At 31.3% G+C, this 17,285-nt stretch overlaps 1 protein-coding gene across 1 annotated transcript in view; it reads left to right on the forward strand.

Moving 5' to 3' along the window:
- Window positions 1-17,285, forward strand: part of DCST2_1 (DC-STAMP domain containing 2) — an 87,704-nt gene that overhangs the window by 38,049 nt on the left and 32,370 nt on the right. The window contains exon 7 of the mRNA XM_012938717.3: window positions 1,292-1,702. Coding sequence (XP_012794171.3) covers window positions 1,292-1,702 — 411 coding nt within the window. The remainder of the gene's footprint in view (window positions 1-1,291; window positions 1,703-17,285) is intronic.

A 17,285-nucleotide genomic window follows, 5' to 3' on the forward strand; every position in this document is an offset into this window, starting at 1 on the left:
ACATTATGCATTTATGACAACGGTAACAAACCCGTAAAATGAATTTTTCCCTTTTCCGAAAACTCCTTCAAATTAATACATTATGTAACTTAGAAAAATTTCCCCTATCATATGTAGTTTTAGTAAGAAAGGGATCCTGTCTGTTGTTCATTTGTTTTTTGAATTAGAGGGACATGAGAATGCTTTATTTAATTTACCGTTTTAATTTGTGCACGTTATATCATGTCTATTAAGCACAAGGCCAAGTATTAAAACAGTATTCTCTACTATATAATTTAATCATCATTAGAATAGATGAGAACGAAAGATTTTAACATTAATTCTCCTGATGTTAAACTACTGAGTACCAGCTATTATCGGAGAATGAAACTGTGTGTATCATAAATCGCAATCTCTCTATAAAAATACGCATTAAACACCGGGATGAAATATTTTGAATCCATGACAGCAATTATACATGACTAATAATAATTTGCACACAAGAACTATATACCGTTTTTAAGCAATTTAAAGATACTTTAGTTGGAGTTTTATAATGGGGTTCTTTCTTATGATGTAGGATTACTAGCTCTAAATCCTACTCTGCTCCTTTATCTGGCTATGGAACCGTCAGTAACTCTAGAGGAGCTCCCAGAAGAAATAATAAACACTAAAGCAACACCAAAAACAAAGTATTTTTGCTGGACTTCTTTGGAGAAATGATTTACACTATGTGATGAAGTGTCAAATATTTAATTTTCTACTCATTCGGATATTTTCAATTTTATATTATCAGAAGGGGTTTGTGGAGATTTTTAGAAATTTTCACAGATTGAAATCATGAGTCAGTTGAAGCTAGACCACCATTGAAAATCTGGAAACACTGGAGTTCAACCAGGTCTGTTGTGAGATATCAGCTCACTGAAGACAATGGTATATGGTGGCGCAACTTCGTGGATTGATTGAAGTTAGACATTAACACCGTTGGATGCCGGCTCAGTGGCCTAATGGTTAAGTGCTCGCGCGCGGAGCCAGCAGGTCCTGGGGTCGAATCCTGCGGGGTGCGGGGTCGTGGATGCGCACTGCTGAGTAGTCCCATACTAGGACGAAACGGCCGTCCAGTGTTTCCAGGTTTTCAATGGTGGTCTAGCTTCAACTGACTCATGATTTCAATCTGAAAATTTTATATTGTTTTTTTTAACCTTATAAACCGTGCGTAATCGTTAATTTATTTCAAACTATCAAGTTAAATGTTGATAATGGTAATTATGTATCATAATTGACAAGCCTTTACTTTTGTTCAACTTTCAAGATTCCACCAGAATATCAACGTCATTTATCCAGTCGACTAGATGATGAATCTTTATGTGGTTCATCTGATGTAGAAAATCTCCGTTCAGATTGTTTACATTCCAATTCACTTCCCAATATTCGCACAGGTTATGATATGAATGGATCATGTTATACACCAAATTTTCATATGGCTAATTATAATTCACCTTATTTTATGGATAAATCTATTGTTCAAGATGGTTCAGTTTCATGTGATGAGTCACTATCCCAGCTGCATTCATTTCTTTCACCATATGGATCAACTGCTTTAAACAGTGCAGCATTTCATGCTAGTTTAGATGGATTATGTGTCGGTGGAAAACAAAAACGTGGTGTACTTCCTAAACGTGCAACTCAAATTATGAAACAATGGCTATTTCAACATCTTGTAGTAAGTCAATGATTAGATTTGGAACTCTAAACTATTAAATTTCACACTTTAATAAATTAAAAGAAAAAAAATCATAATTTTAACAAAAATTGGTGCCAACTATTTTATTGTAGCTGACTAATAGGGAAAACTACACGGTATCTTTGAGTAGTTATCATTATCTCTTCAACAGAATGTCATCATCACTTCTCGTCTACGTTCTAATGTTTTATCTAAATGAGATTTAAGTTGCTAGAAAGAGAAGGCGATAGAAGAATTATGAAATTCATTCTATTTTACTTAATTACATTATTCATTGGACGATGTGATAACCTAAATTTCTATGTAACTTAAAAATGCCTAATCATAAAATGTGATCGTTTATCTTAATATAATCACTTGTCTTTAACACTAAAACAAAATTCTTGGTGCATATTGATCGATGAGTTTAACTTTCAATTGCAAGATAACCTCGAAAAGATATTTCAGTCAGTAAAACAGTGATGATTTATCTCTTGTTGATAAAAAGGAAATGTAAAATACTTTTCCAGTTTATTGTTTGATTACTGTGTTGAATGAATTTTGTTCATTCAGTATTCAAACAGTTGAACAACTCTATATTACGGTATATTTTATTCGATATAATATAATTACTTACTTACGCCTATTACCCCTTCTGGAGGAACATAGGCCGCCCACCAGCACTCTCCATCCAACCCTGTCCTGGGAAATACTTTCCAGTTGCTATTCATCCTTTTCATGTCTGCCTTCAATTCCCGACGTAGTGTGTTCTTCGGCCTTCATCTTTTCCTCTCAGGATTTCAAATTAGCGCTTGCCTCATGATGCAGTTTGATGATATCATCAATGTGTGTCCTATCCACTTCGGACGTCTTTTCCTAATTTCCACCTCAGCTGGAAGTTGGTTTTTCCTCTACCACAGTAGGCTGTTGCTGATGGTATCCGGTCCAGGAACATTCAGTAAATTACATGGGCAATTCTTTATAAATACTTGTACGTTTTTTATTCTTGCTGTAGTAGTCGTTGAAGTTTCAGCTCTGTACTGTAGGACTGACTGTTTTGACGTTTGTATTAAAGATTCTCACTTTGATATTGGTTGGAAGTTGTTTTGAGTTCCATATAGTCTTCAACTGTAGGAATGTTGTCCTTACTTTGCCGATCCTCGCCTTTATGCGATTCAGTATATAAATATTAATAAATGTCTAAATCCATTACCTTTTACTGATTACTTTTATTCATTTGAAAGATTTTAATATTTCTATGGTTATACTTTATCTGAATAAGATAATTTATCCATGGAGTTCAAACGATTGACAAAAAATTCAAATTACACATAAGAGTCAATCACAACCTATGTAAACATAATAAACTGTTCATTACCAATGGGAAAATTCTAATAACCTATTTATTCCCCAGTTTTGCACTGACGATGATGTCAAGCAAAACTTTGAGAGTCTTACGGTAAAAAAAGCAATCTAGTAGAGAGGAAAGTTCTTCAACATAATATATCTTATTTTCAATTGCGAGGTTTTATTATGGTTAAAATGAATTGAACCATAGTAGATGGTATATTCACTTAGTTGGCAACAATATTTTGTTCTAAATGTTTGTATAAATTATATTATTCTGATCGAAATTACATAAATGTAATCCAGTTGAATATCAGTCATATCCATTGTCCTTAATGCAGTTTATGAAATGTCAGTCAAAGTATTTCACAGAAATAAAAGGTCAAAATGATTTATAACTTGATAAACTAATTCACAGAATAGTTCTGATGAAAATTTTATTTACATTAAGGCTAGTGAAGCACACGTTAATTGATTTATGAAGATTGAATGGGATGGGAAATTTACATTTATAATTGTAAATCTGGAAAACGTATCAGACAATATGGAAACATAGGTTCTTATTGAAGTTAGAATGAGAGATTTGTGTGCGTAAATTTATGGAAAATCAAATCTTGTCCTTCATATATCATATAATTTGTCTTGATTATTTGTGGTTATTTTGAAGTTGTATATCATCAAAAAGGTTACTGGTGAAATGTATTGATCTACATATAAATGTATGTTGAAGTACGAATCCATTTTGGTGTAGCGTATTCTCTACAAAACTTATAAGGTTGTATCAGAAGAGTTTTCTATAGATATTATAGTGATTCTAACAGTTGAGGTCATAAATCATGAGACTGATGTGTCCCGGGTTCGAATCTCGTCAGGCGAGTTCGTGGATGTGTATGGCTGAGGAGTCTAACATTAGAACGAAACGACCATCCAGTGCTTCCAGGTTTTCCATGGTGGTCTAGCTTCAACTGACTCATGATTTCAACCTGTGAAATTCAATAATTGGTTAGTTTCTTAGCAATCAATAAATGAGATTTGAAATACTTGATAAATATTATTGAATTTTTAAATAAAATAAAACTTGATCAAATTATTGAAAACTAGGTAATAGTGAAGATCTCTTTGTGGAATCTTTTGTAGAGTGTAATCCTAAACGAACAACAAGATTGAGACAAGAATATTCAGCTCACTTAGTTTGTTCAAAAAACCTTTTAATAACTGAATTACAGATTATAAATTTAAGTTTTTTAACTTTGATAAAATTTTAATACAATACAATTTTCACTATAGAATAGTTGTTATCTCGTATCCTACATGGATTACACCTTAGATTACAGTTTTTCCTTAAGATTTTAGGAAATCAATCTTAAATAATTACTGAATATATGGTTATTATCATTAACTGAAATGGTTTTGTACATAAACATTCTAAACGAAATCTTCACTACAAACTGGTGACATATTAATATTTCACTGATCGCATACAGCATGTTAGTTAGTCGCCTGTAATGAGCGATTGAGTGTTGAATCTAAAGATTTGAAATTGTATGATGTGTTTAATAAGCTAACAGATACACTAAAAATATACCATTTTATTTAGCCATCAAGTTTTTATTGTTTTTTATGTAACCATATTTATTGTATTATTTGTTAGAGAATACAAAATAAGGAAACTTAAACCAGTTATAAGACTTGAAGTAAATGAAAACTTCTATATTTTTAAGAAAAAAATGTACTATTAGTCAGTCAATCAGTCACTCATCTACAACGTAGGATCAGGCACATATACACATCGAGCCAAGTTGAATACACATTCAATTAGATTTGATTTGATTTAATAACAAAAAATGCGAACAGTAAGAGATAGAGAGAGAGAGAGAGAAGGATAGAAAAATCTTCATACGATCATGTAAGTATCTCAGTAGGACTCTATCATTCCTAATGGGTTGTCATTCTAACTAAAATTATACTGTTATAGGTATTATTTATAAATAGAGTAAGACATAAACCAATGGGACCATATTCATGATTAGTATTATCATGTACCTATCAATTTACATGATACTATTTCTACTATTACTATAAGTGCCTGTATTAAAGATAATTTTATAACAAAAAAACAATACGGGTGATATAATTAATTACTGTTTCACTCGACGATAATAACAATAATGCATTGAAAAACAAACAAACAGTGTAAGACACTCAGTAAAGAAACAAAAAACAAACAATCATGCAGGGAAAAATCACCATTGTATAATTTTAAATGAATAATGAATCAACCACCTGTGGTGAATGTAATTTAGAATAATCATAATTATTACTATTATGAGTAGTCTAATTACTTGTATGTTAGAGAAAAAGAATAAAGAAAAATCTCGATATAATATCATGTTTCACGTGTACAAAAATCATATCTAGTTAATAATCATAATAATAGGCAGATAATACTATATGATTGTAACTATGTTCTTGGAAATATTTCTACTCTTGGTAATTATTTTCTTACAGAGAAAATATTAAAAAATAATGGTGAAATACTTTTTTAGGGGAAAATCTTGTGCAATTCTTTTTGGGCCTCCTCTACCCTGTGAATTTCACTGAAGATTCATGTGTGTGTTCGTGTCATGGGTATGTGTGTGTGGGGGGGCGGGAAATCATTGCTACAAGTTGAATTTACTCGGGTTTTCTATTTTCCTTCCTATTTTCGTTAATCCTTCATTGAATTAATTAACTGTTTTTCTGTCAATTATCTATACTACTCCTTGAGAAATAATTGAAAAATTATATTATAGATTATTATCATTATCATGTTGTTATTGTTATCAGATCAAAATGATAATGTTAGAGAATAATTAAAACATTAAAGTGAGTTTTGTTGGCTCAAAATAAGTGTCGATGAAATAATAATCATCGTACAACTTAATTTGGATGTAAGTGTTTTAAGAAGGGTTATTTAATTTGTATGTGGTATTCTTTACAAATTGAAATTAGTTGAGATATAATGATAGGTCAGACATTATTCGAGAGCTATTTTGTTCTATTTTGAGATCGCCCAGTTATCTAGGATTGAGGTAACCTTCACCATTAACAAAGTACTATCTTCACTCCATATCATGAAATAACTAACTGACAACCTAGTGGTTCAGTAGCTAGGGGCTCACTGAGAGACCTAAATGTTTCGTGCTAAACTAGTGATGGAGTCATGGTTCCACGCTCGCTGAGGAGTCCCATAATAGGACTTCAAAATTGTCAAACATTGCTTGGTTGATCATTTATACTCCGAACAAGATCAATCCATTACAGGTATCGTTTACAAATAATAAGCAATTAAAATTCATTTACTATCACGATCACTCATGTAAATCTTTTATCGTGTTAAACTAAATCAGTAAAGTAATAAAGGTCAGTTTTTAACACAAATTGGTAAATATCAATTGAAGAATTGTTTGAAACCAGGCTTACTGTGAAGTTATGATGTTCTAGTTTAGCGAATCTCAAATAAGAACAGCCATAACCCTAAATTGGGATAGAGAATCAGTAAATACAAGCCTCTCAAGGAATGAAAAAGATGTTCAATTGACAAATTAACAAGTTTTCTCCATTTAACAGTTATCTCCATGACATTTGTTTTCCATGTACGGCAGTCATTGTCGCTCAGCTAAAGAAAGTTAAATAAAGTTTATGTCATTTGAATGTCGTTCTATGAATCCCATTTATTATCAGTCAGTTAATGTCGAATATTGAATGGATCAAGTTTTTTTCTAAATGAATCTAACTGGTCTAATATTTAATGAATTTCATGTCACTATTATACTTAATAATTATATCATATTGAACTGGAGACTAAATTACGTTGGTTAATGTAAAAAGTATTTTACATTTTACTTAGTTCTAAAATAGATCAAAAGCTTACATTATGAAGTTTAAAACTTTTCATAAAGTTTATCTTCTCATTGTAAACAATGACTATGATTTCTTGTAAGCAGTGATGGATAGTGGCTAGCAGTGGAATCCAGGACGCGCGTTTTGTCTTATTTGAGACTCGTCAGCTGGATACAAGCCAAACAATACCAAGTGAATGACTATGATTGTTTTCTAAAAAATAACGATTTACAAGATGGTATGATATAACGAGAAGTGGAATTATTGATTTCATCAGCTTAAATTATAAGGAACCGTTGTTATTTTTTCTTTAAGAAAAGAAGAAGTTAGGTTAATGTGTAAAAAGTTGAATGTTTTAAATCCACATGATTCCACTTAATGCATGCGAATCGATTTTTAGAAGAAAAATATTGATTTACTCACTGGTTAGTCTATCAATATGAAGTGTTATTAAACATCCTCATTGGTAGTACATTAAATTTACCATCTCTGTATTGATTTCTCGTGAGACTAATGTTTTACCTTTAGTTATAAGTATTGAACAAAATCATATACCGAGTAATATTGTGGTGCGTACTTTGGATTCACTTCGTATTGCTAACATAAATCTTCCCAATAATATTTATTACTGTAATTGATCAGTCTCCTATTAGCATATGTGCATACTGTGCGTATTGTCTTAATTCGAAAGCATTGCACAAACAAGTGGCTATCAGGATCCAGCGGTTATGTTGTTAACGCGATGATATTTGAAGCGAACGGTACTAAGTTTGAGTTCCAGAGTGAAGTTCTAGGTACATTCGACTGACGAGTCCTAAATAGGACGAAACGTGCGTCCTGTACTCCACTGATAGGCACTATCCATTCTATCTACTTTGCATGTTCTATGTCTTCTATTCTGAGAAGATTATTTCTAACAAACTTGTTATAGACAGGTCATTATTTCATTTATATAAGGCATGTTTTTTATCTGGTGTTAGTAGACAATGGTGATTACATGAAACTCCTCACACAACTTGTTATTTGATCAAGTTATTAATCAACCTAGAATTTACGTAAAATAATTAATCGGAGTTTTTAATAAGCAAAGATGGATAATGGCTTGCAGTGGAATCCAGCACGCGTGTTTCGTCCTATTTGTGATTTGTCAGCTGGATAAACCTGCATCTCATTATCCATCTTTCCTTACAAAAACTTATGAATTAAGACAATATCGAGACATACTCCCAGTATGCACATATGCCAATAAAAGACTGATTAATTTCAGTCTTAAACCTCATTGGGAAGATACAAGCAAAACAATACCAAGTGAATTAATCGGAGTTTTTCAAATTTTTCATCAACATAATAGATGAAAGGAGCAATTTGTAGGTCGACAAATAAAATAGGAGCCTAAGGATAATAAGTTCATTATGTTTCGATCATAATTTACCCCGTACTATTTTTCATTCAATTTTAGCTAACTAAAGAATTCATTCTGTGATAAAACATTAATCAATTAACTAATCTAGATATCTCAAAATTGTTACTTCTGCATTTAGGAATTAAAGTCACAGTGACATTTTAGGGAACAGAAATAAAAACTTCTGGACAACGCAATAGACAGCATATCATTTATGTTACAAATAGAACAATAAATGGTAACCAAGTTGTCTATCTCTTGTGAAATACTGTTACTTGGATAATCAATTAACTAGAAAATATTAAACACTTTACGCTCAATGCAATCACATTCGGCTGAAGTACTGAACACTGCGAACCGTTATTCTTATCTCTCACAACTAAAATATATACCGAACATTTCAAGTTCTATACGAAACAAGGATTTTGATGATATATTTTCTAATTTAATTACCTACACAGTTCTTTAATCTTCGATATGTCATTGAAAAGTTAATGTTAGGTTAACTTAACTGAGAGCCTTCATACGAATACTAACTAGAAGTAAGATGCTCTGGTTAGATTAGTTTTATAAGTTCAGTTGGTCACCTTTCATTGCACTAAACTTAACTAACAGAGGTAACAATATAATATTCTCTACTTCAATATGTATTACATGTAACACAATATTATCTTAAACAAGTATAAGAAACCAAAATCAGTAAGTGGTATTTTTAAATTTAAGATTACATTTTACTATGTACAACAAGCAAGTTAGTGTATAGTTTAAGTTTGAATTCAGTGAAGACACAATCATAACACCCTGTATATTTCCTATTATCGAATAACTGAATCTAACCCCTTCACTGATCATGTCCTTAATAAATAGTATTACAATGTTTAATTAAGGACACTGTATGACTCTTTTTTCTTCTTCTAAACTAAAAGCATATGACCATAAAAACCGAAAGTAAAATGAAATCCTAAATGAATATCCTACAAAAATAATTATTCTAAAATGTGAAACATTTCATTTACAAATAAGGTAATTGGTGTCGTATATATATATATAAGAAATAGAATTGGGAACAGCTGTTTATCTCTACTTTTACATAATTCTGCTTAGTGTTAATTAGTAAACAAATACATCTTCGAGATTTCATTTTCCCAAATTAGATAATGACACAAAATTCATCCATGGAATACAATTCAATTCTCAATAAGTCTAAGTTTCGAAAGATTTCTTAATTAAGATTAGTAATTCACTAATTGAATTCGTGAGTCAATTAAAGCTAGACCACCATGGAAAACCTGGAAGCTCTGGACAGCCGTTTTGTCCTAGTATGGGACTCCTCAACAGTGAGAACCCACAATCCCGCCCTGTAAGATCGATAAGTTCTGGGTTTGAATCTCGCGGGGGGGGCAGGATCGTGGATGCGCACTGCTGAGGAGTCGTCCAGTGCTTCATGGTTTTCCATGGTGGTCTAGCTTTGACTCACGAGTTCAATTAGTGAATTACTACAATCTCCACAAAATCCCTCCGTGGTTAGTAATTGAGTTGATAATTTTTTCACTTTAAATAGGTCACTACCGATCTTTTGTTTCCGTAATGATTTGTAATAATAATTATGATCAATGTTTGTCACGAAAGATTTAAGTTAAATCCTGTATCAAGAATGAACACTGATGAAAAGTTATAAAATAGACTAAAATAATTGACAACAAGTGTTTGATTTATATATATGTATATATCGAATTCTTATCCTGTATACCAATGATAAGTATATAACTAATGACGTTTATCACATGAAACTATTAAATTGAAAACTTGAAGCTAACTTTATCGTGAACCAATAAGGTAGATGGATAATCATAAAAAATAAAAACTATCGCAAATAGTTATTTGAACCTACATCAAGACTTTTTGGTAGTTAACACTCGCAATACTACATAATAGTCATCTATTACCTAGAGTTATAAAGTTAAAATTCAGTAGATTTTTCTTAAATCTCAAGTCAGTAGGTTATGTAACATAGCTAATATTCAACGTTAGTGGTTGGGTATTCACTTCACTTCACAACTGATTGACCTCATATTTACCAGTGGCGAGAATATAAATTACAGACGAGCCTATAAAAATCGAATAAGTTATTTCGGAGTCATGAGGCCTATTTCAGTAAGTGATGCACACATATAATCGTTTTACAGCGGATTTCAAAAAGGACGTTATAGTTGAGCGGCTACAACAGACGGAATTACTTAGAAGCTCCATTATTTATTATAAAGGTGCTCAAACGATTGACAGAGTGTCTAGACTATCATGATGATGTAGTATTCCTATGCGATATATTTTGGAGGAGAAAGTCTTCAGGAACGAGAACATTTTTGTCTAATCCTGATTTAAAATAAGACAGGTTATGCTAATTGTTATTGGCAGTTGGCTGGTGCGAGTACTGTGAAGGTATACGTGTAGTAAAGATGACGAATTTGAATCAGTGGTTCGGAGCAATCGTGAGAATCGTACTAATCAACAAAACGGTAGCTAGAAAATACGAACTCTATAGAGGAGAAAGTGTGAGAGAAAACACGGTTGGTATTAGTCCCTCAAATATACTAGGCAGTTCTCTGATATATATGATAGATTATTCCAAGAGAGTCATTTCCGGTACGTCGGAAACCGACAGGATGCAACCCTGATACCAATTGTGTAGGGGCATATGCAACTGAGTACCATTATATACACAGACGACTGAGGGATATATAGATGCCCATTTAGACTCGGTTACGTACACTGTGTCTTTATTGACACTAGACATTTTTAGACCCCACAACAGGAGTCCACATCAGCAATACAAAATCAATGTGGTCAAGGCTAAAAAAAATTTTGCAACTTCATCTCAGCTTCAAAATTTATCAGTTGCGGGGTCACATAGATGAGTTCTTGTACCACAACTTCTTACAAGCTGTTAGTCTACGGCATGAAATTTAATTTTTATATTAGATTTTGGAAATCTATTGATCAAACTGCCTGGGTAATGAACTTAAGTCGATTGACTCAAATTCACTCATAACCCAAATATTATAACATTTGTGTAATTACTTTTCATTCGATAACATAAAATATCTATCACACTGCTCTTTAAATGGTTGTTGAATATAACCTCACTGATTAAAAAATTCTGGAATAAGAAATATACTCTTCCAAGAGCACGTTTAATACACATTTTGTCTTTTTATTTAGTTCCATACTATGATAATGATTTGCATATGTTATATATTGGTTAGGGAATGAAACTCAAGACAAATATTTTATCCTATTCAAGACTTAGCAATTATACTTCCTTGTTTTTAATTCTTTTTATTTCCGTCCGGTATCTAACCATATCCATAGTATTATCTGCATAACTAATTATTAGCTAAAGTCACAATTTAATCCGAAAAACATATATAATGAACATGATCTATTATAAAGGTTTATACTCTCTTATTGTTGATAATTATTGATGAATCAATTCGTTTATGATTATAGATAGATTCAGCTAGTCTGAAACATACACATTCTAAGTTATACCCTTACCTACTAATAAAATAACAATTATAATTTACTTAACTAGACTTTATTGGTGAATGATGATTTCAAACTTGGCACCAATGACATCTGTCGAATTAGAATAATTAATTATCAGATTTATGTCAATCAATTTATAAATTAATAATAATAAATTTCTTGATTTAATGAATCAATTATGAAATCATAATTCCTCTTAATGAATCAACAACAAAAAAAGTTTTTCGAGTTTTAATGTTTCCATTCAATAAAAGTTGGAATCAATTGACTTAGTGAAAGATAAACCATATTTGGTCAAGAGTAATTATTAATTTCTTATTCACTCATTCCATTTCAAACCTTGCCGCTATTTTACTGTCTCACCCTTCCAACTTTGCTAGTCTTGTAATTATTCATCATTGTTATTGCTTTCATTATTATTATTATTGTTATTATTATTATTATTATTATTATCCAACATAAACGATGATGGTGATGATGGACATCTAGAGTTCTTCAAGGTAAGATGGATAAAAAAATAATAAACGAGGGTTAGGAAAGATAGAGAGATAGGTAGATAGATAAATAAGTTGGGAAGAAGGAAAGATATATTTTCCTGGGAAGTATAAGGATTTTTTTCTACCGGTGATTATCTACTTACAAATAAACATACACAAATATATACCTATGTATAACACACAAAGAAGTATTCACATACAAAAAATGGTTCAATGGAAATATTACTAAATAGAACCGTTTTCATGTGTATATGATTAAGCATGTATATATATAGATAAATCTGTGTACATCCTGTTTACTTCAATTACTTACCATGTTAAATAGATTCAAGCTTAAATGAGCTACAAATTCAGTTTTTAACTTTCAATATATATATATATATATATATATATATATAAACATGTAAAGGCAAAAAAAATCTGTGTTTCTATTCATTTCATAGACATATATGCGCTTCTTTATTGAAATAGTGTTCAATCAATAAAATATTTTACTTTAAAATAGATAACTTCTCTTATTTCACTGTTAAACGCTAGGATTGTAATATATCCGTTTTATGATGTAACTGTGGTTAATCCATCTTTGAATGCATAGATCTTATTGAATTCTTTTAATCAGTTTTAAAATAAGTTTCAATGGTCTATTTATTTAATTATCTGTATATTGGTTAATTATAACAATATAAAATAATTTGTAATCAGAAAGATTCTAAATTAAAGGTAGATAGTGGCTAACAGTGGAATCCACAATGCGCGTTTCGTCCTATTTGGGACTCGTCGGCTGGGTATGCCTGCATTTCAGTGTTGATGTTCACTCCGAGACTCGAACCCACTACCGTTCGCTTCCAATGTCATCGCGTTATCCACTTAGCCACTGATTCCTGACAACCACCCGCTTGTGCAATGGGATGAAGTTTAAATTCTATTGATATTGTTTACTCGTATCGTCCCATTATTATTTATTCATCTTTGCTTATAAAGCTTGCGAATTAAGGTAATATCGAAACAGTCCGCACAGTATGCACATATGTCAGTAAGAGACTGGTCAATTGCAGTCCTAAATAACAGTGGGAAAATACATGTAAAGAACATCAAGTGAATTTAATAGAATATAAATTATTTTATTCATGATACATTAAAATCTCCCTGTAATACAAAAAACATGAATCTGTTCTCTTAATAGCATATTGCCGTTTGGTGTTAAGATGAGGCGATAAAACTTTCTGCTATAATGGAAAATGATAGAAATTTGAACTAAATGAATATTAGAAGTTATCATGTCACATACAATCATTGTGATGAGATCTTCCACATTTGATTGAATCTAAGCAGTTGCCTCTCATTCAGCTATAGTAAAATATGTATATACTAAGTTTGTGATACCCTACAGTGAAAATTATTCATATGGAAATATACATTTGACTTTATGAGATCATAAATTTTAGATATTTTAAATTGATTACTTTGAGTAAACACAAAATTGTTTTCTATTAACTACGAATTTCCTAATTTTCCTACGGATAATATAAAGTAATTTAAAACTCCTTTAGTTAAATCACCATAGTAACGAGAATTTAAGTGTAACTCCAAAAATTATATTTTGTATGTTATAACATGTATATACGAAATTATTATGATTTTCATTTGAACTAACCGATATTCAACATTTATCTCGTATTGTTGACTGATAAGTTGAAGTAATCAACTTTCAAATAACCTGGATGATAGATTAGTAAATTACTTCACTTACTACTATTTAGACAGTCAAGAAATATTTGTAACTATTGCATGAAAAGTATATCTCAAAATTTCAGTAATTTAAGGGTATATTTGATAATTTCATCATTCTTTTTAAGCACTTGGATATTGATTACACTTATTATTGTATGTTTACAACAATCTAATTATGTTTTCAGATGTAGACTATTAGAAAAATGTTGATTAAATTGTAAAGAATATTTCGCTTCATAAATTAATTTATCCAGACAGAATTATAAGATAAATCTTAACTTAGACTTAAGCTACGTTTGTCATCTGAGGAAATATTGTAAACCAATAAGCACTGGACAGGTAGCATGGTACTGCATATACAAACTATGTTTACTATCATTTCATGTGTGTGGAACATATTTATAAGCATAAGACGTGTAAGAAAGCTTCAATCATATTGTATAAAGTCTAATAATTTATAGACAAGGAAAGATAATTACTTGATGAGCACTTTAGTATGTATTTTTGAAAACGAATATCACAGTTCAGAATACAAGAAACGTCTCCGTTATCTTGCATGTATGAACATATAGCTTACACAATATACTGCGTTATTCGATAGAAAAATGTGCAGAAAGACGAATAATATCTCACGTGAATCTATCAGAATCTGGTGTCATTCCATTGGGTTGATAACTAATGGAAAACATGAGGCATAATGGTAAATCTAAATAACGGTAGTTACAAACACTACCTTCAGTCTCATTAACCAGTTATGTTCTACACGTGTCTTCAGATGATAACTTGGTACTTATTCATATATCATGATTCTAAAGATAAAACCATATACAATCAGACTAGTTTTCAATAAAAGGATTTATATTACTGTCACTACATAGCACATTTTATTCAGTTATCCTGCAACAATTCAATAATTTACGTCATAAAATTCTCGCTAAAAACTATGTTCATTCAGAATAAGATGTTTGTTTATCAGTAACAAATTTTGCAGAAAAAACAACTGATAATAGACAAAATGCTCCTAGAAATTCTTATTACTAAGCCTCGGAAACGTGTTTTAACATAATTAGTCAAATGATTCTGTTCTATTTTAAATTTGTTCACACATAGAGTGCGTCGAAGTGCATTAATTAGGAAATGGTAAAGTTATTGTGTGCATATTTGTAAACGGAGATGTGTTGATGTATGTGTAAGAGATAGAGAGTCTGGAAGATGAGGGAGGGGACTTTAGTCACTATTAACTGGATAGAGGCTAATCCAGCTGTTGTTCATTAAAAAAAATAATCTTCCACTTTCTTTTACCATATTTTTTCTTCCTCTACGTTGATAATACAAGTATATATTTATATAATTTACAAAATGGGTTGTTTTTTAATATGCATACATGTGTGGATTAGGCACAGTTGGCGTTATTTTTGTTCCTTAGTAAAGCAGCATGTAACACATCGATTATAGGTATTTCTATATTTTAAGCCAAGCGTTTATGATTGATCTTTCTTAAAAGAAAAGTTTCGGGAATTTTGTTATTTTTGTAATTGGGGAAGTGGTTAACTTCCCTTACCACACGAAACCTTATAATCATATATAAACTTGTGTGTTTGTGTACATATACATGTGGGTGTGTATGCATAAGTTGGATCCTGTCAACAAGTATTCAGCATAATTTTAGACTAGTTGGTATATAGGGGTATAGCGTTTTACGTACACATACACGGCATTAAACTTGATAAAGGTAATATATGCTGCCCACATTCTTGGTCTTCTTTAAAAATATAATCTGTCAATCAGGTTTAGTTAGTTTAATCATGTTCCTACAAAATACTGTGCCGAGAAAGATAGCTGTATTGATGATTAAAATGTAGGGAATTTAGTCAATAAAAACGAAAGTTGGTTTATAAGTTAGTGTTTTAACATTATAACTTGTTGCTATCCGAATCAATCTATAAATAGATTTTTCAACCTGAAAAATTGGAAAATAATTGGTTTTTAGTTGATGCAATTATAAATAGCCAGTAGAAAATTTGATATAAACATTTACCCACAGGTTCAGTTGGTAATGTTTGCTTGTATTATCCCATTGATGTTTAGGACTGTAATTGATCAGTATCATGTTGGCATATGTGCATCCTATGCGAACTGCCTTGATATTGCCCTAAGTCACAAGCATTAACAGTAAAGATGGATGGTGGGTAAGAGTAAAATCCAGGACATGCGTATTTTGGACTCGTCAGTTGGGTGTACATGCATCCGAGTCGACGTTCACTCCGGGACTCAAACACAGTACCATTCGCTCCAAACACTATCGTGTTATCTGCTTAGCTATTGAGTCCTGATAGCCACTTGCTTGTGCAATGGAGTGAAGTTTAAATTCATTTGTAGTGATTGTTTGAATCTTCCCATTGATGTTTGCGTCTGTGATTGATCAGTCTCTCACAGGCTTTAACTACTCTATTACAAGCTACATCTACATGAATTGTTTTTTAAACCATTTTGCAGATAAATTATGAAAACAAATGAACGAAATAATAAGTTCATAAAACCCTAGTATTTTAATATAATCACAGTACGGTTTGAACAACCACTTGGTAAAGCGAACTTCAAACGTGTGATACGGCGGTTTTATGCAATAATTTACCATGTAATGCATGGATATTCTACTCATATCCATCAACTTTGTTTACGAAACATGTGATCAAGAGCAACTGAAGTTGTTAGTCGCAAACTGTAGAATCTAAGTTCGGGATTTTAGATGACATTGAAATCATGGGTGTTATTTCCATTCTATTCCGGGTTTGTCACGTGAATCTAACTGGGTCACAATATTGATATCAACTCTCAGTACAAACACCCATGAAAATACTTACGCATAAACATGGAAGTCTATTTCACATGATGATTTAATAATTACTTGAGAGAGATATTTCATTATTTAAATGTGCACAATCCAATGCCCTCATCTGTAGTAAAATGTTTTTCAACAGAATAAATAAAAATTAAAAGTAAATCCACTTAACTGAGAGATGAATATTACTTTTAATGTGTAAATCAGTAGTCTGTATCATTGAAACCAAGTTAATTAGTCTATAATAACTTGCTTAAAATACATTTCATTTAAGAATAAAACCATCCAGTCAGTTCATTCAAATTGAGCTAAATATTATACGTTTCAAATGTCAAT

The sequence above is a fragment of the Schistosoma haematobium genome, chromosome 1 (genome assembly GCF_000699445.3).
Source record: "Schistosoma haematobium chromosome 1, whole genome shotgun sequence".
Classification (NCBI taxonomy): domain Eukaryota; kingdom Metazoa; phylum Platyhelminthes; class Trematoda; order Strigeidida; family Schistosomatidae; genus Schistosoma; species Schistosoma haematobium.